Source organism: Trachemys scripta, chromosome 1 (assembly GCF_013100865.1).
Source record: "Trachemys scripta elegans isolate TJP31775 chromosome 1, CAS_Tse_1.0, whole genome shotgun sequence".
In the NCBI taxonomy this organism is placed as follows: domain Eukaryota; kingdom Metazoa; phylum Chordata; order Testudines; family Emydidae; genus Trachemys; species Trachemys scripta.
In genome coordinates, this window is record NC_048298.1 from 324519357 (window position 1) to 324543288 (window position 23932).

A 23932-nucleotide genomic window follows, 5' to 3' on the forward strand; every position below is an offset into this window, starting at 1 on the left:
TGTCAAGTATCAGGGGGTAGCCGTGTTAGTCTGTATCTACAAAAACAACAAGGAGTCTGGTGGCACCTTAAAGACTAACAGATTTATTTGGGCATAAGCTTTCGTGAGTAAAAACCTCACTTCTTCGGATGCAACCAAAGAAGTGAGGTTTTTACTCACGAAAGCTTATGCCCAAATAAATCTGTTAGTCTTTAAGGTGCCACCAGACTCCTTGTTGTTTTTGTAGATACAGACTAACACGGCTACCCCCTGATACTTGACAACCTTCGTTTAGAGGTTTTGATCTGAGCCTAGTCTTAAAAAGACCACTTGATCCTGGTTTTTAGGAGTTTCATCTTCCAATTGTCATTTCTAGTTACCAAAAAGTTTCATCATAAGAAATATTGTTAGCCTCATAATCCTCATAAAATTGGTTTGGCATTAGAATTGCCAGGTTTACTTTGTAAGTAAAGGCAGACGATTTCTCAAGTTGGAAGGTAACTTGTCAAACTGATTGTTACATGCCATCAGTTATCCTAACTTGAAATTGATTTGCATTCAGTATATCTTTGTATTTATTTAGCTCAAAAATTGCTACCAGCTGTGCAGAAAGATTCTACAAATAGAGTATGTTTGAAGAAAAAAGTTGTAATGCCAAATTTTAATGCCTTGTATCTAATTTTAATGTCTGTATGAGAAGTTTGCCCTCCTGTGGCTAATTCTAGTTTAGAACAAAGGGTCCTTTAATCCTTCACCAATACCAGTTAAATAGTAGTTAAACCCTGTATTCCTCCACTTACAGCTTTGCCCAGAAGTGTATGGGTTGTTTGTGTTATTTGCAAGTTAAACTACAAATTTTTTGAAAGTTTGATAGCACTGAGTTAACTAAATTGTTTAAGTGCAGAATTAAGTAAAATTCCAGCAAAGCAATAACTTCTTATTGATTCAAAATCTTTTTTCTCCATCTAGCGTTTTATCCAGTATCTAGCTTCCAGAAACACACTGTTTAATTTGAGCAATTTCCTAGACAAAAGTGGATTGCAAGGTAAGGTATCTTCATTATAAAAACTAACATGGTATTTTAGGGAATAATAAATACTGTATTTTCACAAGTTATGATGAACTGCCTCTCTTCAGTGGTTTAAAAAATTGCATATCATTCCAAGAAGTGAAATTCTTCATTTTAGAACACTTCTGTGGATGTCATTCATAATCTTCCAACTGACTAGCATTTGTGGCATTGTAGAAAATAGTGCCACATGGAAAGAATAGATATAATTTTTATCTTATATAAGTTTGATTTTAGTCATGCTATTTATTATAGTTCTGAACCAGTTTCCAACAACAGCCAATACAAGATAAAATGAGAGGTTAAAACTCCCATAATGCATTCCAGTTTCGTCATGGGGCAGGGGAGATTTGTTCTTGATGCTGGCTGGTAGTGGTTGTTACAAGAAGACCAATAGTACTTAATTTTTATTTAAGTTGGTGGTCATCCAGCCTATCTCCATGCCTATGTAGGATTAATTAAATGAATAAATATGAAATAAAATTTTCAGTTTCCAGGTCGGAAGAAATCAATTCTACCAGGGAAGAAATCAATTCAAAAACTATTATTAATGTTGCATAGAGGTCCAGCTGAGATTGGAATCCCATTGTGTTAAACCCTGTACAAGCATATAGTAAGAGACAGGTCATGCTCCAAAGATAATGATTTGATCAGATCAGACTGTATTGTATTCTCTACACCAAGGGTTCTCAAACTGCATTGAACTGCGATCCCCTTCTGACAACAAAAAGTACTTCACGACCCCAGGACAGGGGACCGAAGCCTGAGCTTGCCCGGGTGGGAAGGGGGGCAAAGCCCAAACCTCACCGCTCTGGGCAGGGGGCCAAAGCTGAAGCTCAAAGGCTTCAGCCCCAGGCAGGGAGCCTGCAACTTGAGCCCCACCACCCAGGGCTGAAGCCCGCAGGCTTTGGCTTCGGCCCCGGGCAGTGGAACTCGGGCTTCAGCCCTGGGCCCCAGCAAGTCTAAGCCAACCCTGGCGACCCCATTATAAGGGGGTCGGGACCCACTTTGAGGTCCTGGCCCACAGTTTGAGAACCGCTGCTCTACACCAAAAACTTCACATATACTACCTCACACACTGGGGTCCTCCTTTTATTTTTATTATTATTTTATTTTTGTTGTTATTATACTGCTTATTATTATTAATTATTATAGGATGATTGAATTCCATCTTGCAAAATTCTACTTGCCTCCTTGCAAGGAAGGGGTAAATAAATTTTTTAACAAGGAAATAACATTTGTAAATTATCCATCGTCGTGGTAAAGGGTAGACAAATATATCTTTGTGCCTGAGCTACTCACTTTCATGTATTCTGCAAGGCTGGGAGAAGTATAACAAAATAAAAGGGCCAAAACTAAATGAACTCCTGTATATGCTGTAGTAGGGACCAATTGCTTGAAACTATAATTGTTTCAGTCAGATGTCTCTTTGTTTAGAGTAGATATCGGGCAAGAAACAGTTACTGGTCCCTGTTACTAGGTTTCCCTACTGCTGCATGTAATTCTGTTCATGCATGGAGCTATTCTTAAAAATTTACTAATTTGCCTGTACTGAAATAGCTGTTTTGTCTCCAACTTTGCACTTTATATAGCTGCTTCAATTTTGTTTTGCCATAATTATAGCATAATATATATACTCTTGCTGATGGCTTTGGACAGCAGTTTTCATTGTGGTAAATGACTCAAACCTGTCAAGCTAAGACTTAATTTTCAAGGGTAGACTGGCATAGAATATGAAAAGAGACCTTTGCCACCTAACTCCCGTGTTTCCTCTGGAGAATAAAGCAGAGGATAGGATTTCATGGCCTGCACCCATAGGAAAGATTTTTGGATGTAATTAAGATACGTCAGTCTAATCCTACAATCTTTGCATGTGCAAACTCCCACTTATTAATGTCAGTTTAGTTCAGTGCATTTTGCTGTATTAACTTCTAAAAGAGTATGTATGGACTTTGAGATTGGCTCTGAAAATGTAAGACTTTTGTACATACACGTATGCTAGTTAAGAAATCTTACAACAAATAAATCAGTAAGCATATATAGGCACTTTCTATGCTAGTATCCACAAATTTTATATAAAAATACTTAATCTGCTCCCTGATTTCCAAGAGATGGTTAACTTCAGACGGTAAAGGAAATTACACAGTTATGTGACATCTTTAGATATTTGCTACATCATGTATTCAGATTTTCAGGGTGTGTACTGTACAGTGTATAGCTCAGGGGTTGGCAACCTTTCAGAAGTGGTGTGCCGAGTCTTCATTTATTCACTCTGATTTAAGATTTCGCGTGCCAGTAATATATTTTAAGGTTTTTAAAATGTTTAAGCAGCTTCATTTAAACTGCGCGCCCCCCCCCCCCCCCCGGACCAGTGGCCAGGACCTGGGCAGTGTGAGTGCCACTGAAAATCAGCTCGCGTGCCGCCTTTGGCACGTGTGCCATAGGTTGCCTACCCCTGGTATAGCTCTTAACACCACAATATTTTTATTTGTGTCAAAAAAAATTGAGACCAGTCTTTTGTAACCGTTTTTATATATTGGTGGATTAAGGGAAAACGTGTAAACAAAAACAATATATAAGTGTATATCTTATTGCCTAGTCAGAATAATTGGCTTTGTATAAAAATTGACTGGAGGAGCGATAAGCTGTTGAAACCTTTTCTCTTTTAGGGTATGACATGTCCACATTTATCAGACGGTATAGTAGGTATCTGAATGAAAAAGCAGTTTCTTACAGACAAGTGGCTTTTGACTTCACCAAAGTAAAAAGAGGGTAAGAACTGTAGTTTTTATTTTTCTTATCTTTAAGATCTGGCTTGCAGTACATACTAACAAGCTGTTCTCAAATAACCAAATTGAATATCTTTTCACTGGTATTAATCAATATACTCTGTGCACTATGCACCAAAAATGTCAGTGCAGTTGAGTTGTAATGTGTCTGTCTTCAGAAATTTTGGGGAACACTGTCTTTTGGGGGGAAAAAAAAATGAAATGGAAATCAGACTGTGCGTCGGATTGAGGCAACCGGTGGTAGCTACCTAATCTGGCCAATAAGATGTTCTTTGATATGCCAGAAAGCTGTCTTGTGTTTGGCACCATTGGTGTTTAACTACGCATCTCATTTGAGAAGAGCCTTGCAGAACCATCAAATTCTACAGCTGGACCCATTGTTGTTATCTGACAGCCTAGATAATGGCTGAGTGACATCCCCCAAAAGAATATGTTGATCTGAAAAGGAAAGCCTCAACTAGACTGAATTAGCCTCATAAATGAAAGAGGCTTTCTATTTGGGCATCTTGTCACCAGCGGTCTTCTCTCAGCACCCATTCAGCTATACTGGACTATACACTAGTCCCGGGAATGTTAAACTTCATGCACTCTATCTAATGGTATTAAGGTGGAATCCCTATAGACAATTACTTGGAGAGAATGGTTACTTGCAGCAACTGTGGTTCTTAGAGATGTTGTCTACATGGACTCCATGACCTGCTCTCCTTCCCCATTACTGCAAAGTCATACGCCTCTGAGATTCTGTATTGGTGAAGGAACTGAGGGACAATTGGTCCTGATCTGTCTTTTATGCCCTTGGGGTGTTTGGGGTGGGCAAGAATAGCTAGGGTGCAACTGTGGCCCCAACACACACTACTAGCGAAAAGAAACCAATCTGTCTGCCTGGGGCACACATGCACCAAAAGTGTGATTCATGTGGACACCCCTCTTGAAGAAGCTCATCTAATGTAGGGTAATTAACCATTCTTTCACCACCTGACCAACAGGCAAGAGGACTATTTTCAATTGTAAGGAATTCTGTTAACAGGAGGAAGTTATTGATGGTGTTCGTTCCTTGACATTTTTGGCTTTTTCCAGCTGTAATAATCCTCAGCCTTTTGTGCTGCAGAGTCCAGTGGATTCTGATTTTTAGTTTGAACAAGCAAGAGGTTATAAGAGGTAGAAGTTTTGACTCTGGTATCAAGCCTTTTTACATAAAGTGAATGTTATTTTTAAGTCCGTGTAGTGTAGAAAGCAAATGTTTACTATCAATAATTCTTGTTTATTGTTCATTTGCTCCTAGGGCACCTTCTTTTTCTTTTAGCATTTGTCTTCTCTGGGTATCTAGTTTAAAACATCAACCAAATGAAAGTTAAATAGACCCAGATAACTGACATTCTCAAAAAAAAAAAAAAAATCCAATTTTATTATTAAAAAAAACTTGTCGAATGTAATTGTAATATCTTGTTCAGTGTTTCTGTAACTGCAGATTTCCACATACAGTGTATTTATAATCCTATATTTTACGAATGCTTTTAAAAGATCTTAGAGAGAGAAGGTGGGTGAGGTAGTGTAATAGTTTTGAGCATGGCCATTTCTGTTGGTCTCAGAGAACAAAGATCAGTCCTTGAAGACCCTGTCACAGGTGCTGTCTTCTGGCCAAGGAGAGTTGGATGTGGCTCTTCTGGACAATCATTGCCATTCTTTTGGCCAGACAACTTGAGTATCACAAGGCGTGCCTCTTACTTCAGTCGTCTGAATATGCTGCCTCTGGCATTGCTGTTCTTTTGATCTGTTTCATATGCTCCACTGTTTCATATTAACTAATAAAATATTCTTTCATAATCCAATTGGTGGTTTGTTTTCTGTTTTGTTTGCATAATAGGGCTGATGGAGTCATGAGAACAATGAACACAGAAAAACTCCTTAAAACTGTACCAATTATACAAAATCAGATGGATGCACTTCTTGACTTCAATGTAAGTTTAATTTCTGCACACATCAGAGACACTGTCAATTAACACAGCTGGACTTTTCCTCCACAGCTTTTCACAAGCTATGAAAACAAGTGATGCAATATGTACAAAGTAAAATTCCCTTCCATATTTTTAACATGTTGTGTCCAATCTAATATAGTTAATTTGAGGAGAAAAATACACCTGGAACATTGCCTTGTAGCTGATACACTTAATTTTAAGTACTGATGTCCCAATAAGATGACCACTTCATTAATGTTCATTTAGGAGTACATGCCTTTAAGAAGTTTTTTAAATAAACAAAACTTATTCTAATTATTCTTTTGGCCCCTCTTAATCTGTGATATATTAGTCATGTATTTTTTCTGACCTGCTTTTCTTTGATTATTTAACTTGTCATCTTTGATGCTGATAGAGGTTCCATTTAACTTGGAATGCTGCCATGTTCTATAAACAGTCCATTTACTAATGGAAAGCAGGTCTTTGGGTTAGAATATTGAAACTTAATTATTAATTGGAAGTTTTCTGATAAAATGTCAATCCAGATGAGCTAATTTTCTTTTCTAATCTCCCTAGGTCAATAGCAACGAGCTTACAAATGGTATAATAAATGCTGCCTTCATGCTCCTCTTCAAAGATGCCATTAGACTCTTTGCAGCATATAATGAAGGAATTATTAACCTTCTGGGTAAATATTACTCTACTCTGCAGAATTAGTTCTTTGTGTTTTCAATAAGCAAGGATATATAATTTTTTTCAGAATTTATAGCTGTTTGGATCTTTAAGGAATAAGACAAAGCAGTACATGAAGATAGAATGTTTAAAGAAAATCTTCAGTTTTTTGGGACAGCTTTATTGCCAAGGATTCTTTTGCTTTGTTAGTACTTTCCTTACATGTAATCCAAAGTGTGCAATTTCCTAAAAACAAAGTCCAAGAATTTTTGGCATGGAAAATTTATTTTTCCTTGAACTGGTTTTCCGCCTGTCACTGAAAACCTCGACTCAAAATCAAATAGCAAAATTGACAGTTTTTTCTCCACTCTGAATTGTTAAAGAAGCATAGAGAGTTTAACTTCCATAGTTAAAACTTAATTCTAACAGTGTTTATAATTTTTTGTATGTATTATATTTGGCTGGCTATGAAGGTTTTTATGTTGTTGCTTATCCCTGTGAAATGAGTACCTGCTCTAAACGATAGCATGATCTATCACATAGATAGGGCCCTACCAAATTCACGGCCATGAAAAATGCATCACAGGCCATGAAATCTGGTCTCCCCCGTGAAATCTGTTTTTTTGTGTGCTTTTACCCTATACTATACAGATTTCATGGGGGAGACCAGCGTTTCTCAAATTGGGGGTTCTGACCTGAAAGGGAGTTGCAGGGGGGTCACGGTATTGCCACCATTACTTCTGCGCTGCGCTGTCTCCAGAGCTGGGCGGCCAGAGAGCAGTAGCTGCTGGCCAGGCACCTAGCTCTGAAGGTAGCACCCTGCTAGCAGCAGCACAAAAGTAAGAGTCGCAATACCATACCATGCCATCCTTACTTCTGCACTGCTGCTGGTGGTGGCTCTGACTTCAGAGCTGGCCTCCCAGCCAGCAGCCACCGCTCTCCAGCTGCCCAGCTCTGAAGATACCCCCACTTCTGCGGTGCTGGCAGTACCGCAAACACCCCTCCCCCACCCAAAAAAAACCTTGCAACCACCATACAACTCCTTTTTGGGTCAGGATCCCTACAATTACAACACCGTGAAATTTCAGATTTAAATAGCTGAAACCATGAAACTTATGATTTTTAAAACCCTATCACCATGAAATTGACCATAATGGACCGTGAATTTGGTAGGGCCCTACACACACAGTATGCCTTAAAGGCTGAATTACTTATATCTTTTAATGTGCCACAATGCTGGAGGGGCAGAGAAACTTAAACCTGTAAGTAATATTAAAATTTAAGTTAAAAGGAATGACTTATTTTAGCAGCTTATTCCTGGTAGTAAACTAGGCATACCTAACTTCTTATGGCTACGTCCACCTTTTCATGTTCTCTGTATGTATAAATATCTTCTTTCCGTGTGTTCCATTCTATGCATCCGAAGAAGCGGGCTGTAGCCCACGAAAGCTTATGCGCAAATAAATTTGTTAGTCTCTAAGGTGCCACAAGTACTCCTGTTCTTTCGAATTTCTTCAGGCACCCCAGCATGTTTGGCTCATTCTGGCTCCCCCAAACTCTGTTTTCTCTTGAGGGAACAAGCCTTTTTAAATGGGCATGTGTTTTTTTTTTTCCTTTTCTTCTGTGTTCCTGGGCTTTGGCCTTTCTGGTACAAAACTGGTTTCTCAAGTTGGCTAGGAAGTAGGTAAAATCTTCAAAGCTAACAGTTCAAGCATTGTCCCTAGCAACCCACAAGTGTTTGCGGAGAAAAAAAATCCCCAATAACCAGGTCAACATACAGTATTCAGAAATTACAGAGCAGCTTCAATTCAGTCACACCCACTTTGGTATTTTTTAACTGGTGGGAGGAAGTTAATTTGTGATCATTGTTACAGCTACCTCTGTAAACAGCCTACTAGTAACTCCACCTATTTGACCAACTTTTTATGTTTGTCAGATAACCTTGTGGCTTGGCATTGGGGTTTCCTTACTTGATTTCCAGATATAGATATATACACTAAAATCTCTGACCATGTTAAACATGGAGACTGAACCAAAAACATCAAGTGCTGGAGAAGGGAAAATGTACAAAAATCATTAATTTGTGTCTTTACCTTGGCCAGCATAAGCATTGACTCCAATATTAATCTTGCCTGCTTTTCCATCTCTCATGCAGTATCATATTGACCTCCACCGTTAACGTGGAAAAGTGAAGAAACAAGGCTGCAGATACTTTTTTTATAGTGATGAGTGAAGTAACTTGTCTTGCATTATAGTTACTTGTACATGCTCTCTGTTTAAAATATATACAGTATATTTATTTCTTATGTGACTTTTGAATACTTTCCCATTTTCAGAAAAATACTTTGACATGAAAAAAAACCAGTGCAAAGAAGGCCTTGACATATATAAGAAGTTTCTCACTAGAATGACAAGGATCTCAGAGTTCCTCAAAGTTGCAGAGGTAAACCTCTCTATGCCAAAATTGCCCTCATGCTCAAACGGTTTATAAAATACTTAACTCTCATAAAGCAGCTACGTTTCCTTTCCTAAATTTGGCAGATTTAGTGTCCATCAAGGAGCATTTTATCAGAGTTTAATAACAAGGGGACAAGCTCAATAAGGGTCTGCATATTGAAAGAAATAAATTTTTTAACAGTTCTTTGCTGAGAAGAGGATATAAGAATAAACATATAAATCTCCTACTGTATAAAGGGCTAGTGGCCACTGTGGTCCAGGGAGACATTGCGTGTTAGCTTGTATACACACACAAAATATAGCTGTGCTTAGTTTTCTTTAAAGGTAAACTTAGGAAGAAGAAAAGTGTGTGTGGTGGTCTTTTTCTTTCTGAGACACAATATCTAGCCCTTTTTTGTTTGGCACCATCAATTCTGCTATGTCAAACTTGAGGGATGAAAGAATTTGAGGATCAACATTAAATGAGAAAGCAATGGCTGAAGTTGATGATAGGGGATTTCACAAGGAGTTTTACAGCATCTAAAAAACTTCTGTTGTATGCAATGTGTTTTTTCTTGGTTTTTCTTGTTGATTCAGTGGTAGCAGCATGCATTCTTCTGAAGCTTTGTTGAACTAACGAGGTTTCAGTCTGAGCAGTAGAGTGCTAATCTAAGTGTCCTGGTCAAATTCCAGAAAGGGTAATTACATTCTGCCTATCTAAAATTCTCCCTGCAGTTTGTCTGATATGGTACTTATCCTCACTTGACGGTTCTAAATTGTGTAGTGTCAATCTGCACTGTGAAACCCATATGATGTTTTACAACTGGGATGGCTGCTGTTCAGTTAAGATGTCTATGTTCTATAGCTTGTAGAGTGATTTGGAACTTGGAGGATAAGAGGCTGTATCAATGCAATATACTATTTTTGTACTTCCAAATACATACTGTGTCAGTAGTTCTCAATGCTTGCGTTCTGTAATCTACTTCGTAAGAGAAATGCTCTCATGAATTTCCCTTCCTACATAAACCATCACCTGCTTGGTTCTCAAAATCTCTTCTGTGGACCATCAGGAAGGGCACTCCAAACTTAGGTTTGGTAACATTTTAAACTCACTACAGCCTAATGTATACATATATTTTACTTTGATTTCCTTTGATTTTTTTTTTTTACATCTGTTTTAATCTAAAAATGTAGAGCTCAAATTATGTAAACTAAAGAGTACAGAGGATTTTTGCTTTCCTTGCATGAGAGCACGTTAACGTAGTTTCTCCTTTTTAGCAATGTAATCTTTAAATAAACACTAGTTAGTTCTAAAGCTCATAAATCTGTTTTGTTACAGCAAGTTGGAATCGACAGAGGAGACATACCAGATCTTTCTCAGGTACATAAACTGTTATACATATGTGAATACATGTTTCTTTCTTTCTTGGGTTGCGTGTTCAGAAAAATGTGGAGTCATGTATTGGTTTTCTTGCATACATTAGCACCATATTCTTAAATTCTGAGATGAGTCGTGACCAAATTGAACTCTAACCAGAAAGTCTTTCACTCACAAATTTCAGGATCCTAATGTGTGAAAATGCAAACTAATTACAGTTGTAATTAATATATTACAATTGTCAAATTAATATCATTTTGAGAGCAGAAAATAGAGAATTTAAAATCAAATATTTGAAGAAACATGAAATTCCTAAGTTTGAAACCATTTTTAAAGTATGATGGAAACTGATCTGTTTGTAGTAGAGACTTACGTAATGCAGCTTTCACAAATGAGATCCCTTAGCAAGGTGGCTACTCTAAGCAGAAGGCTTCAAAGTATCAGTTGGTTACTTGTAAAGACTTTCAGTTTGTGTATGTGTATTTGCCTCAGATGGGTACAGCTTCCTTTTTAATCTCAGTTGGAACATAGACTACTCATTTCAGTTGTCTGTTTTCTTTATGCCTTTTCTTAGTGTTTATTTTTCAACATTTTCATGGATTGCTTTTTTGATAGGCACCATCATGAGAAGGGCCCTACCAAATTCACGGCCGTGAAAAATGTGTCACGGACCATAAAATCTGGTCTCCACCATGAAATCTGATCTTGTGTGTGCTATTACCCTATACTATACAGATTTCACAGGGGAGACCAGTGTTTCTCAAACTGGGGGTCTCAACCCAAAAGAGGGTCACGGGGCGGGGTTTGCAAGGTTATAGTAGGGGGGTTGTGGCCCTGCCATCCTTACTTCTGTGCTGCCCGCAGAGCTGGGCGGCTGGAGATTGGCGGCGGCTGGCCGAGGGCCCAGCTCTGCAGGCAGCATGTAAGGGTGGCAATACCATACCATGCCGTCCTTCCTTCTATGCTGCTGCTGGCGGTGGCGCTGCCTTCAGAGCTGGGCTCCCAGCCAGCAAATGCTGCTCTCTGGCTGCCCAAATCTGAAGGCAGTGCTGTTGCCAGCAGCAGCAGAGAGGTAAGGGTGGCAATACCGTGACCCCATCTACAATAACCTTGCAATGCCCCCACTACCCCCTTTTAGGTCAGGACCCCTACAGTTACAACACCATGAAATTTCAGATTTAAATATCTGAACTCATTAAATTATGATTTTAAAATCCTATGACCATGAAATTGACCAAAATGGACTGTGAATTTGGTAGGGCCCTAATCATGAGTAATAGAACTGGCATGGTAGTGGATGATATTGTACCACCTGATAATATAAAATACTTTGCCCAAGTTATGTTCTTAGTGTCAAAATACTGTGGTGTCAATATTTTGAGCTGTAGACAATGTCCGGTTACCCTCAGTTGCATTCTCTGGCACTGTGGTGACAGGATCATACCTTTCTTTTTTTATTTTTTTTAGCTGGTGCCTGGTTTTGTCTTGGATTTTTCATATCTATGCCCTCACTGCCCTTTTGCAGGCACCAAGCAGTCTTCTTGATGCTTTGGAACAACATTTAGCCTCTTTAGAAGGAAAGAAAATCAAAGACTCCACAGCTGCAAGCAGGTATATGTGCCTTTGTCCTCTTATACAGTTGTGTTAAGAATCAAATGTTAGGTTCCTTACTTTGAAATAGTCTGTATGGGTTGTGTTGAAATGAACATTATGTTGCTGTTGCAGCACTGAAACAGTTGATGAATTTGGTGCTGTTGACAGCATAGTATTTGTTGGTTAAACAACGTAAAGCTTTCCAGTCTCAGGCCATGTCTACACTACAAAGTTTTGCCAGTTCAAGTTACATCAGCAGACAGCTGCTACAGTTACTATATTGCTTGTCTGCGTGCATACTTGGCTCCCTGCGTCTGCTTCTTTCCTTCTTAACTCCTCAGCTGACCCCTTAACTCCCCTGGCTCATGAAGCCATACACCAGCCACCTTGACAACAGCAAGGAAAGATTCAACTGCAGACTCAGCAGGTGCACAATGATAGTTGAATATGCTTTTGATAGACTGAAGTGTCGTTGGCATTGTTTACTCATTAGACTGGATCTGTGGGAAAAATATCCCGTTGGTTATAGTTGACTGTTGTGTCCTGCGTAATATCTGTGAAGCCCTGGGAGAAAATTTGCCAAAGGGGTGGAGGGTGGAATGGAACGGCTGTTTGCTGAATTTGAACAGCCAGACACAAGGATTATCAGATGAGCTCCATCCTCTTATGCCAGTAGCCTGTTAACTTCTGCAGGCCCATTGCAGTAATCGCTGAGGGAAAGCGTCCTTCCGTGGGGGAAGAAATAAGGCTGCCATCCCTAGAAAAGCTTTGAGAGAGGATTGCAGTGTACTTCTGTGGAAGTTTCATCAACATCTCTCAGGAGGATTCAAGGGTCATTCTTGTGTACATAAACAAACTGCCCTGCCTAACTCTAGATGGGAATGAAAAGCATATAGCAACTCTGCCTTTTTGTTATACCACTACTTCTACCACTACCTCTTCTAGTGCACTGCTGCTGGTCCTTGTACCCCTTCTCCTTCATCCCCTAAGCAATCTGCTCATTGATGTCAGCATTTCTACAGCTTGTTCTGAGCTATGCTTGCACAGCCTATTCTCCATACAGGCCCAAGAGATCCATTATGTCCTGTCTACTCTCGGCAGGAGTGCATTTGGAGTATGTAGCCAGCATGGTCAGCCAGGCAGTTTCGCACAATAATGGAAAGCAGATAGAGGTGTGCTCACCATCCTGTGCAATCAGGAAAAGGCATTTCAAAAAATTGCAGGGGTTTTAATAGGGTTTTGAGGGGGAGCTGGAGGTGTACGTGACCCCTGGGTAGTGGAGTTCACAATTGTGGCCAGAGCGGTCAGTGTTTAGCATTGAGAGATAGCTGCTGGAGAACTTCTAGGGTTGACATAAGTAATGCAGTGTCTACACCTGCGCTGCGTTGACTTCTGAACATCAAGCATGGCTTAATGCCGCTCAGGGAGCTCGTGTAATTACATTGGCATAATGGGGCACTTTCATCAGTGGGAGACAAATTAAGTGTAGACAAATGCACAAGTAGGCTTAGGTCGACCTAACTTTGTATTGTAGACCAGGCCTAAATGTAGTGCAACTAGAGTAGACAGAACTGAGAACAATTCACATAATGGCAGAAGCCTTCATAATGGTAGAACTTTCAGACTTCACCTTGAGACTCTGTAACTTTTGGTGCCTTTGCTTGCTGCTTGGAAATCTTTAATTTTCCATACTATTAATTAGATTGTTCTTATAAATCAGTGTTGGTATTTCTGTAAAATACTCAACACATATCCATGCTCTTCATTACATCTTTTAATATCTCAAGTTGTCCTTTTGTTTCTCAGAAAAATACTGAAATAAAGAGTCGAAATACATGTGTGATCAGGCACTGAATGGCATAAAAAGTGGTGGCGGCAATGTTGATGAATGGCCCCACTGCTTTTGTAACATTTGTTAAAATGCAAAATAGTCTAGAATTGGAGGTTCTTTGGGAATTTCCCTGGCGATAAAATCATGACAGTCAGCTGCTCTTTGTTGTGTTGCTACTAAAATTTAAGAAAAACAAACTTAAAAATTTCACTTCCATGTAACATGTTTATATTGACCTTAAAATATAAGACTGTAACTTTTAAAACTAAATTTTAGTAGGCTAGTGCTAGTTTTCAATGATTTTGTCCTCTTCCTGTACTGTCAAAATTACAATAATGTAAAATAAAATCTGGTTAATTTTTTACTGGAGTATTTAAAATAACATTTTTTGTTCCTCTCAGGGGATCTCAAACTTCATTGCACTGCGACACCCTTCTGACAACAAAAATTACTAAACGACCCCAAGACGGGGGACAAAAGCCTCAGTCCGTCTGATTCCCACTGCCCCAGGTGGGGGAGCCAAAGCCCGAGCCCCACTGACCTGGGTAGGGGTCAAAGCCAAAGCCCAAAGGCTTCAGCCCCAGCCAAGGGGCCTGTAACCTGAGTCCTGCTGCTCAGGGCTGAATCCTTCGGGCGTTGGCCCCTAAAACGGGGTCGAGACCCACTTTGGGGTCCTGATGCATGGTTTGAGAACCGCTGGTCTATCTTAAAAGTAAAACCAGATTTGTCAAACCAAATTTTTTTCTAACTGTTTATTTTCCCATTATGTTTTTAAAATGTGATCACAAATTTGAAAGAACCACGGGATTGATTAAAGAATTAGAAAACCTGCCTTATAGTGAGAGACTCAGAGCTCAATCTATTTAGCTTAACAAAATGAACGTTTACAGGTGACTTGATTATAGCATTTAAGTATCTACATGGGTAATGGATATTTAATAATTGGCTCTTCAGTATATCAGAGAAAGGTGAAACGTGGTCCAGTGGCTGGAAGTTGAAGCTAGACAAATTCATACTGGAAATACAGTACACCTATTGGTGAGGGGAATTGGCTATTGGAACAATTTACCAAGGGTCATAGTGGATTCTCTATCACTGATAATTTTAAAATCAAGATTGGACGTTTTTCTAAAACATGCTCTAGAAATCATTTTGGGGAACTTCTATGGCTTGTGTTAAACAGGAGGTTACCCTAGATGATCACAATGGTCCTTTTTGGCCTTGGAATCTGTGAAAACTCTTTTGCCTGGGAATGTAATGCATTGTATCAAGCACATAGTCTCATAATTGAGCCAGATAACTTGCTTAATTTAACTGTATTTGAAAATAGTAGATAACTTACCAGAACTTTCTATTCCTCCACAAAATGTACAAATCTCTCATTTTAAGTTGAATTTTCATAAATTAACAGAGGAACAGAAAAAATCTACAACATGAATTTATATGAGGCAGCTTGGAAGGGGCATATCTAAGGGGAGTGATCACAGAGCCAATGTACAAGAGAGTAGATAGCACCATTTCTAAACATTCCTATTTTGCAGTATAGGCACTTAAATTTTGCACTGCAATAATTTATTAACGTAATTTCATTTTTTTAAAGTAACACTTTATATATCATCTCAGATTTGTGTGTCATACAGGTTAAGATTACAAATTCTATAAAAGAACTGAGAAAAGACAAGCAAAGCATTTTCGTATCAGCTGTTCCCATCATGTGACACATATATGAACAACCAGTTTTTTTTCCCCCCTGTTCAATTATCAGGGCTACCACACTTTCCAATGCAGTCTCTTCCCTTGCAAGCACTGGCCTGTCTCTCACCAAAGTGGATGAAAGGGAAAAACAAGCTGCATTAGAGGAAGAGCAAGCTCGTTTAAAAGCTTTAAAGGTAGGTGTTTTCCTGTTTACAGAAAAGTTAAGGTCACTTTTGTAATCACACGTACTGTGCGAATGCATCTCGTTGTAGTTTCTTATAATATGTCATAAAAGTTGTGGAGAGTTTTCCCATTATCAGTTATTCAGTTTCTAAAACAGGCATGTAACATCTTTTAATCCTGCAAATGTACTGGCTTTTCTTTCTGTATGGAAATAGACATTCATACTTGACTGCCATCTTATTGTATGAAATAAGTAAAGAGAATTCTTTAGAGTTTTGTTTTACTTTCTTCAGAAGCCATATAAACAAACCTTGTTTCTGGATTTCTTATGCCAGCTCACTTTCCCAACAGGAACAACGTCTAAAAGAACTTGCAAAGAAACCTCATACCTCTTTAACGACAGCAGCCTCTCCCGTGTCTACTGCAGCGGGAAGCATAATGACCACCCCCGCCATTGATATTTTTTCCACCCCTAGCTCTTCGAACAGGTATGTTTCAGTTATTAGTTAGCTCCAGCTGAATTCATCCAGCTGCACTGCCATTGTGTGTTTGGAAAAATTTACTCTTATCTAGAATCCATCCATAAGTGATTTTTGATAGGTATTTCAATGAGAACATCCCATTCATATAAGCATGACGTAGAAATACTTTTTCCTCCCTCTTCAGATTAATTTGATAACAAGCTGATTAATGACCCTTGTGATTCTTCTTGTTAATCTAAATGCCAGTTATGCTCAGCACATGTACTCCCTGCCCTCAAGGACCTTACTAAATAGATTGGCAAAGTTCAGATATAAATTCTCACTGATGGGTCCAGAGGATGGTGCTTAATTAATCTCTCATCTGTATTTTTGAAATGGGTTACTAATGTGGGTGACTGTTAGTGGGTGTTTCAGAAGAGAATTTGAGGGCAGGAGTTTGAATGAAGGGGTGAGTGCCATTAGGGTAAAGGAGCTTTGCAAATTCTGTCACAGAGAATTACTTAATGCTTGTCCTGGTCTCCCATACCAATGGTTCCTGCTGTTCCATTCTGGGCTTAGTTTATAAAAATACTATTAGGCCTGGTTTACACTACAAAGTTAGATGGACATAAGGTAGCTTATGTCAACCTAATTATGTCCGTGTACAAACTACCACATTGCTCCCGCCGATGTAAGTGCCCTATTACATCGATATAATAACTCCACCTCCACAAGAGTCGTAGGGCTTAGGGTGATTCAGTGTCCATATAGACACTGCTGGTTACTTACTTTGGTTGTTGGCTGTCATTCTTGTCAAGAAGGCTGATCAGTCGGGCTGTCACCATGGGGCTCCAGCTAGAGCCCAGCTGCACCCCACCCTCACCTGGGGCTCCAGGCTCCCAGCCGACATGCTGCCCCGGTTCCCTGCTCCCAGCCAGGCTACCTCTGGTTCCCTGCTCCCAAATGGGCTGCCCCCTGGGATCCCCGCTGGACTACTGTCTGGGCTCCCTGCTCCCAGCCAGGCTCCTGCCCAGGTTCCTGGCAAGGAACCGAGAACCAAGGGTGTGGGGCAGCCGTGCTCCCTCTGGGGAGCTGTGCATGGAGCTGAGAGCCTGGGCTTTCAGATCCGCCCCCGCCCCTTTGAAGTCTGTGGAAGCACTCCTGGTGAGGATGTGCATAACTGTCAGAAGGAGGGTATTGTGGACATGAATCACTGCAGTAATTACTGTGGTGGCTGTAAGTCGACCTAACATAGGTTAGCTTAAGTTTGTAGTGTAGACATGTCCTTAGTCATACAAAATAGTGCCATATTGTGCAGGGACTTGGTCAGGATTTGAACCCAAAGAATGTTTAACCATTGCTGTGGAATTCACAGGGGAACGTGCACATTTCCTCTCTTCTCTTTGCTGTTCTTCAAAAACCGTTTGCACTCTGGTGGGCTTTATTTCCCACTAGATGACAAATATAGGAAATGATTTATAGGACACCAACCATTTATCTGAATCAAAAAACACATTCAGAATTACAGAAATGAGCAGTTGGTGTTAGTAACCGGAAGTCATGAGGGTAAAAACAGAAGAGTATATGGCATTTGAGTTTCTTCCTTGATAAAGGACAAAGCATTTAAAATGATCAGATGTAATTTTATTTGTTGGATATCCAAAAACATTTGTTAGTCACACCAATAGTTATCTGAAACCCAGCTTTGGCAAAGCTACTTTAACAGCCAGAAAAGTTACATTATAGACAGACATCATTTGCAGATGAAAAGTTCATAAGTGTTTTAATCTATTCTAGCCTACTTTAGTTTTTTTCAAAATACATGTTACAAAATACAATTCTGCTGACCCTCTCTCTCATTGCTGAGATAAAGTATTTTAAGAACATACCTTGAGTAGTAGTCTTAGGAGTCAGATTTTACTTTCCTTTTTTTCTTAATGTTCTCTCGTTTCCTTTTTTTCTGGTTAAGCGAGAGTAGTAGAGTGGATCCCAGCAGAGCCAGTGCCAGTGTATTGATAGGCTGACAAAGGATCCTAAAGAATTTTCTAATTAATATCTTCAGTTATGGCCAAAGGCATGTCTGCCTTCAGATAGGAATGGTGCATATCTTTGGGCACTTAGATTTTGAGTCTCTTAGTGGGCAACATAGGTCTATTCCTGCTGATCTACCGGACCTACTAATGCTGCACTTCAGAGTGCGTTGAAGAGAACATACTGATGTAACTTACGGTATCCCATTAAAGTTGGGCAGTAACTATAAATGAGCCAGTTGATAGGAAGTTAGATTAATTCAAAAAACAAGCATATTATCCGAAAACTATAAGTTTTGTTTATCTGGACATTTATATCACTAAAGTATACTTTTATCATTCTATACAAGCTGTAATACAGGTTGCAGTGCTTTCAGATCCAGATGAACAGCATCTAGAAATGCTGTATTCTTTTTTGAGTATATGTCCCTGCTGTGGATGCTCCACCATAGGACGCTCATGTGCCTGTGTGCTCTTGATCAGAAATTGCAAAGCAGTGTCTGCAGGCCCACACCCTCGTGCTCCCATACTAGGGCCTAGAGAGAGGTGTGGACCTGCCATCACTCAGTTCCTTCTCACCCACCTGCGGCTTGAAACAGAACATTCAGTGTCTGCTGTTTTCACAGCTTCCTGCCTTTCACTTGCTGTGCATGTCTTATTATTCCCTTCTTTTTTGTTTTAGTTATTTAGTTCATTTGTTGTTCTCTGGTATTTCAGCACAGTTGTACTTTAAAAAGGGGGTTCCCGCCACATTTATTTTGCTGAACCTTTGCTTTAGTACTCTGATCTTCAGGGTTATGCTGTGAAGACACCAGGGTTCAAGCCCTGTCCAGAGCTGTCTCAGGACTTCTCCCCATAGCAATAAGCATTCCAGCTGTGTCTGGTGTCTTGGAGACACCCATGTGCTGTCGAAGTGCAAGGTCTGCACGGGATTCAAAGACAGGTCTTGAAAGGATAGATGTGCTAGGTTGAAGCTCCTCCTGATGTTGTGCTCCCTAGCTCCAGTGTGGGTCTGCTTCCCCTTCTCCTCCATAAATCAGCTTCAACGTGTCAGGCCACTCCAGTGACTGTAGGAGCCCAAACAACCATTCCACAGATAAAGACTTGGAAGAGAGGCTTCTTTCTCTTTTTTCTGTCAGGCAATCAAAGAAAAGGGGTCGGTTGCCCCATAAATCTGATTCCCGAGAGACCTTGCTGAAATTGATACCAAGGCATCAGTACTGCCTAAGTAGCTAGGATCAGATATCTACCAGGTAGCACAAAGTACCTACCTCAATACCTCCTGACACATCTAGGCACCAAGATGCACACAGCATTTCTACATGAACCCTGATGTCATCCTCATCTCAGAGCCAAAGAGAGCACTCAGGCTGGTGTCACTGTATATGGTACCCGAGAGGCCATCTGCTGATTGGTACTGATCCCTGTTCCAGGCCCCAGTACCAGCTGCATCAGGCTACCATAGTCCTCCAGCATTCTAGATTTCTCTTCCCAGGAGACTGTGTTATATTGGAGGAACCGGAGTCTCCTCTCTTAAGGAACTCCACAAGAGTCAGTCCCCCTCACCTCCCCGGTACTGCTCTGACATCTGCAGCCTGAACCCCTCTTCATCTGACCAGGATCAGAACCCCTACCCTTGGTACTAACACCAATGCTAGAAGCCCCCTCTTCAGCCTGGAGGAGGATATTGTTTCTGACTCTGAAGTATCGGTACAGGGCTCTTTGATACTGTACCAGCATACTCCTCTAAGTTCTTATACTGAAGAGAACTTTTCAGTATAAGACATTCTAGACCTGGCAGTTGTAAATACACTTGGGGACATTTCCCTGCTCAATGGGCGTACTGGAACTCCTGGGGACACTTTCATGAGCAGTTTTAAAGGGTACCAGCCAAAAAGAAAACTCAACACGTGCCAGTACCACATCATTGTCTGACAGACTATCCTCCAGCACAGTCTGCTCCCTTGGTACTGAGAGACGCAAGATGAACGGACGTCACAGATTGAGGAAATCTCACCCCCATCAGCCAAGTCCTCTTCCTCCATGGTGGTAATACCACCACTGTTCTTTTAGGCTGGTGACTTTAGGGCCTTCCAGGACCTAATGAAACACAAGGTGGAATCCCTCCAGATCCTGTTAGAAGAGGTCAGGATTCTCAACACTCCCTGGTGGATATTTTAAATATCACCCCTCTCACCCCCCAAGGAAAGATGTCTCTACCAGTCAATAAGGTTATATTATTGCCTACATGTACTTGTACTACATGGAAAACACTTGCAGTCTATCTATCAGGTCTCCAGAATATGATTGCAGATTCCTTGAGCAGGAACTTCCATCAGGACCACGAAAGGGAACTCAGCAACTGTCTTCCACAGCATCTGCCAAACCTGGGGTCTCCTAGAAGAAGGCTTATTTGCTACTCCAATCAACACAAAATGTCACCTTTTCTGCTCCAAAGGAGGATACTGCTGGAATATGCCCTGAGAACACCGTGGCCCCATACCCTGCAATATGCTTACCTGCCTCTACCTCTAATTCTCCAGATGTTGTTCAAACTGCAATAGGAAGGAGTGAGGGTTATCCTCATAGCACAGTCCTGGCCAAGATAGGTGTGATACTCAAACCTCCTTCACCTCTCTTCAGTGCCTCTCCGCCTTCCCCTCAGGAGGGATCTACTGTCATAGAACTTAGGGACCTTGAATCCTCTTCCTTCCACTCAGTTCCTCCCATGACCAGATTCCTTAAGGGCTCTCAACACTTATTTCTTCCTGTTTGAAACCCAGCCCCCCAATGGCATCTAAATTTGGTTCTTGATGCCCTGTGGAAACCCTCCTTCAAACCGATGGCTATCTGTTCTCTCCTCCTCCTCCTCTCCCTCAGACTTCATTCCTTATAACCATCACTTAGACTAGATGAATGGGAGAAATCGGTGCTCTCATGACAGAACCACCATTCACTACTTTCTGCAGAGGTAAAGTTACCCTACATCTCCATCCTGGTTTTCTCCCTAAGGTCTCTTTGGAATACCATATTAATCAGGAAACCCATCTACCAGTATTCTATCCAATGCCTCATGCCTCCAGGAGGAAACTAGCCTATATACACTAACTAGATGTCAGGAGGACATCTCGCCTTCCACCTTTACAGGTCTAAGACTTTCAGTGGCACTCCCAGACTATCTCTATCTTTTGCGGAGAGGATGAAGGGACAACCAATTTTCACACAGACTGCGTGAAGTGAGTCTCAAGTTGCATCTTAACATGCTATGAGACTGCTGGAATACAACTCTGAGTGACAGCACACTTCACAAGCACGCAGTCCATGTCTACAGCCCTTTCGAAAAGCTCTCCGTAGCAGATATTTGCAGGTCTGCAACTTGGTCCTCCATCCTTATGTTTCCCAAGCATTATGCTGTCTTACCTGCTTCTAGAACTGAAACAACAGTTGATGATGCAGTCCTCTGAACTGTTTTGCGCTTGCATCCTTAGCGCCCACCTCCACATTAAGTTACTATTGGGGGTCTCCTACAATGGAGCGCCCATAGAGACATAAACTCAAGGGAGAGTGACTTGAGTTCTTTGAGGTATTTTGTCCCTATGGTCTCCACCTCTTGCCCTCTTGCTTTGGGCTTGAGAAAGAACTGAGTGGTGGCGGGGTCCGCACTTCCCTATTTGACTTCATATGGGAGCATGAGGAACTGCTCTGCACAGTCCCATGGGCGCTCCTTTGCAATCTCCAGTTGAGAGCACACTGGTGCGCACGCATCCTACGATGGAACACCCACAGGGACAAAGCATCTCAAAACGCAAATTAGTGTTCAGGTAAAGAATCTCTTCTTCTGACTCATCACATACTTAATGCATATTACTTTAACTGAAATCCAGGCAAAAGAGCATAGAAAGGAATTTATTTCTATGGTTTACTAGATGTTATGCATTGTCTATATTTGTCACTTTTCTCCCATAATCTTTAGATAGAAAGAATAGAATTCCTCTTCTCTCTCTCACTTCAAAAAATTACCCCAGGTAGAATTCTGAGAGTAGAATTTGGATTAGAGCAGAAGCTTCCCTGAATTTCAATTAAGGACCCCTGCTGTCCTAATCTACTTTATTCTGAGAAGTCATCAGATACTACAGTGATGGGCACCAGTACAAAAGTTAGATTAACCTTTTCACTTAAAAAGTATTGCCAACATAACTTGGATTTAAGTGATTTTGTGCACTGGGTTTAAAAATATTTATTATTCTGTCTCCTATATTGCTTGTGATTAAAGGAGACTTTAACTCTTGATGTACTATATGTAAAAATATGATTAGGACCTGGATGGACACACTACTCCAGCATTTTGAAGAAATGTATTATAACTGTAAAATCTTATGAACTTAAGAGGGCTCATTAAAATGTTTTTTCCTTTCCATTGTTTGAAAGATACTTGACATCTTAAATACAATTGCTATAATGACTTGTGTGCCCTTCTCCCCATTTCCATGTATTAACCAAGGAAATATTTCCTCTTCCCCACAATGAGTTTTGTGGCTTGACACTTCTTGGGGTTTGAATCTGTTTCCAATGGAGAGGTAATTAAATTTACCCTTTTTTATGCATCAGTATCACTGATGACAGTACAGCTCTGGCCAGTGTTTAAAAAACTTCAAAAGCTTTAAAAAAGTTTATCAGCATTATAGTCATTGAGCCAAATTCTCAGCTGTACTCAATGAATGATGGTGTAGCTGAGGAGTGGTCAGAGGAGCCATTTGTAGTTCCAGTCTGGGACAAGTTCTATGTCAAAGTTGGATTTCCTGGCACAGTTTAGAGCTGCCACTTGCTACCAGTAGCCCCTGTGAGGTCACTTTTGTGCATCACTGAAGTGCAGACATGCTCTGGCCACTACTTGGACATCAGGGTCTGAGGAGAGTGTGAGAAATCAGTAGGCTATACCCACCAGGCTTATGGTTGCTATGTGCTGATGGATTGGCACAGAGGGGCTTTAGCATGGCAGAGAATTGAGCTTGCTATGCTTACAATCCAAAGATATTCCCCATGAAATTAAAAACAAACTGCTATAGTTATGTCCCCTTAATGTTTAGTGAATCTGTTCATAATAGTTGAAAATGCTGCCTTGTATTGAAAACTATTTGATACAGTTCAAACAGTTGTCCTAATTTGTCTCTGTAGCACATCAAATCTGCCAAATGATCTACTTGATTTGCAGCCAACCTTTCATCCATCTGTACATCCTATATCCACTGGGCCACAAGTAGGAGGTACATGGGGAGGTAAGAACTCTAAATTGGATCATGCTTCTAATTGCTGTATAGCCACTCTCCCATCAGTGATATTCTCCATAGTGTAGACTATTATTGCTAAAATAGGGAAACTCTCTGAAATCTTTAAGATGAATTAAGCAAGGACAAATGTAAGTGCTGTATGAGAGGGAAGGATCAAACAAACACAGGTGCAAACTAGAGCAGGGGTTCTCATAGTTCATTGCACCACAATCCCCTTCTGACAATGCCTTCTGGTCCCCTGGAGAGGGGACCAAAGCCTGAGACAGCCTGAGCCACGCAACCCAGGGCAGGGAGCCAAAGGAGAAACCCAAGGGCTTCAGCCCCAGGCGGGGGTCTGTAACCTCAGCCCTGGGCAGTGGGGCTCGGGCTTCTGCTTCGGCCCCAGGCCCCAGCAAGTCTAACGCCAGCCCTGGTGGCACCATTAAAATTCACGACTCAGTTTGAGAACCACTGAACTAGAGGGATGCAGATCATACTGAATGGTTTGGGGGTTCTATAAAGTGCTTTAGGATGAAAGGGAGCTATTGGTAAAATAATTTAGTATGACAAATTGTATGAGTCAGTACTGTAATA

The 23932-nt window shown here is 40.6% G+C and overlaps 1 protein-coding gene across 17 annotated transcripts in view; it reads left to right on the plus strand.

Annotated features, from left to right (window-relative positions):
• The window catches only part of PICALM (phosphatidylinositol binding clathrin assembly protein), a 118537-nt gene that overhangs the window by 48006 nt on the left and 46599 nt on the right, over positions 1-23932 (plus strand). For all 17 annotated transcript variants that reach the window (XM_034759008.1, XM_034759011.1, XM_034759009.1 and 14 more), the window contains exons 3-12: positions 949-1024; positions 3718-3820; positions 5702-5795; positions 6369-6480; positions 8801-8907; positions 10240-10281; positions 11804-11889; positions 15468-15591; positions 15932-16068; positions 23247-23347. In XM_034759008.1, coding sequence (XP_034614899.1) covers positions 949-1024; positions 3718-3820; positions 5702-5795; positions 6369-6480; positions 8801-8907; positions 10240-10281; positions 11804-11889; positions 15468-15591; positions 15932-16068; positions 23247-23347 — 982 coding nt within the window. The remainder of the gene's footprint in view (positions 1-948; positions 1025-3717; positions 3821-5701; positions 5796-6368; positions 6481-8800; positions 8908-10239; positions 10282-11803; positions 11890-15467; positions 15592-15931; positions 16069-23246; positions 23348-23932) is intronic.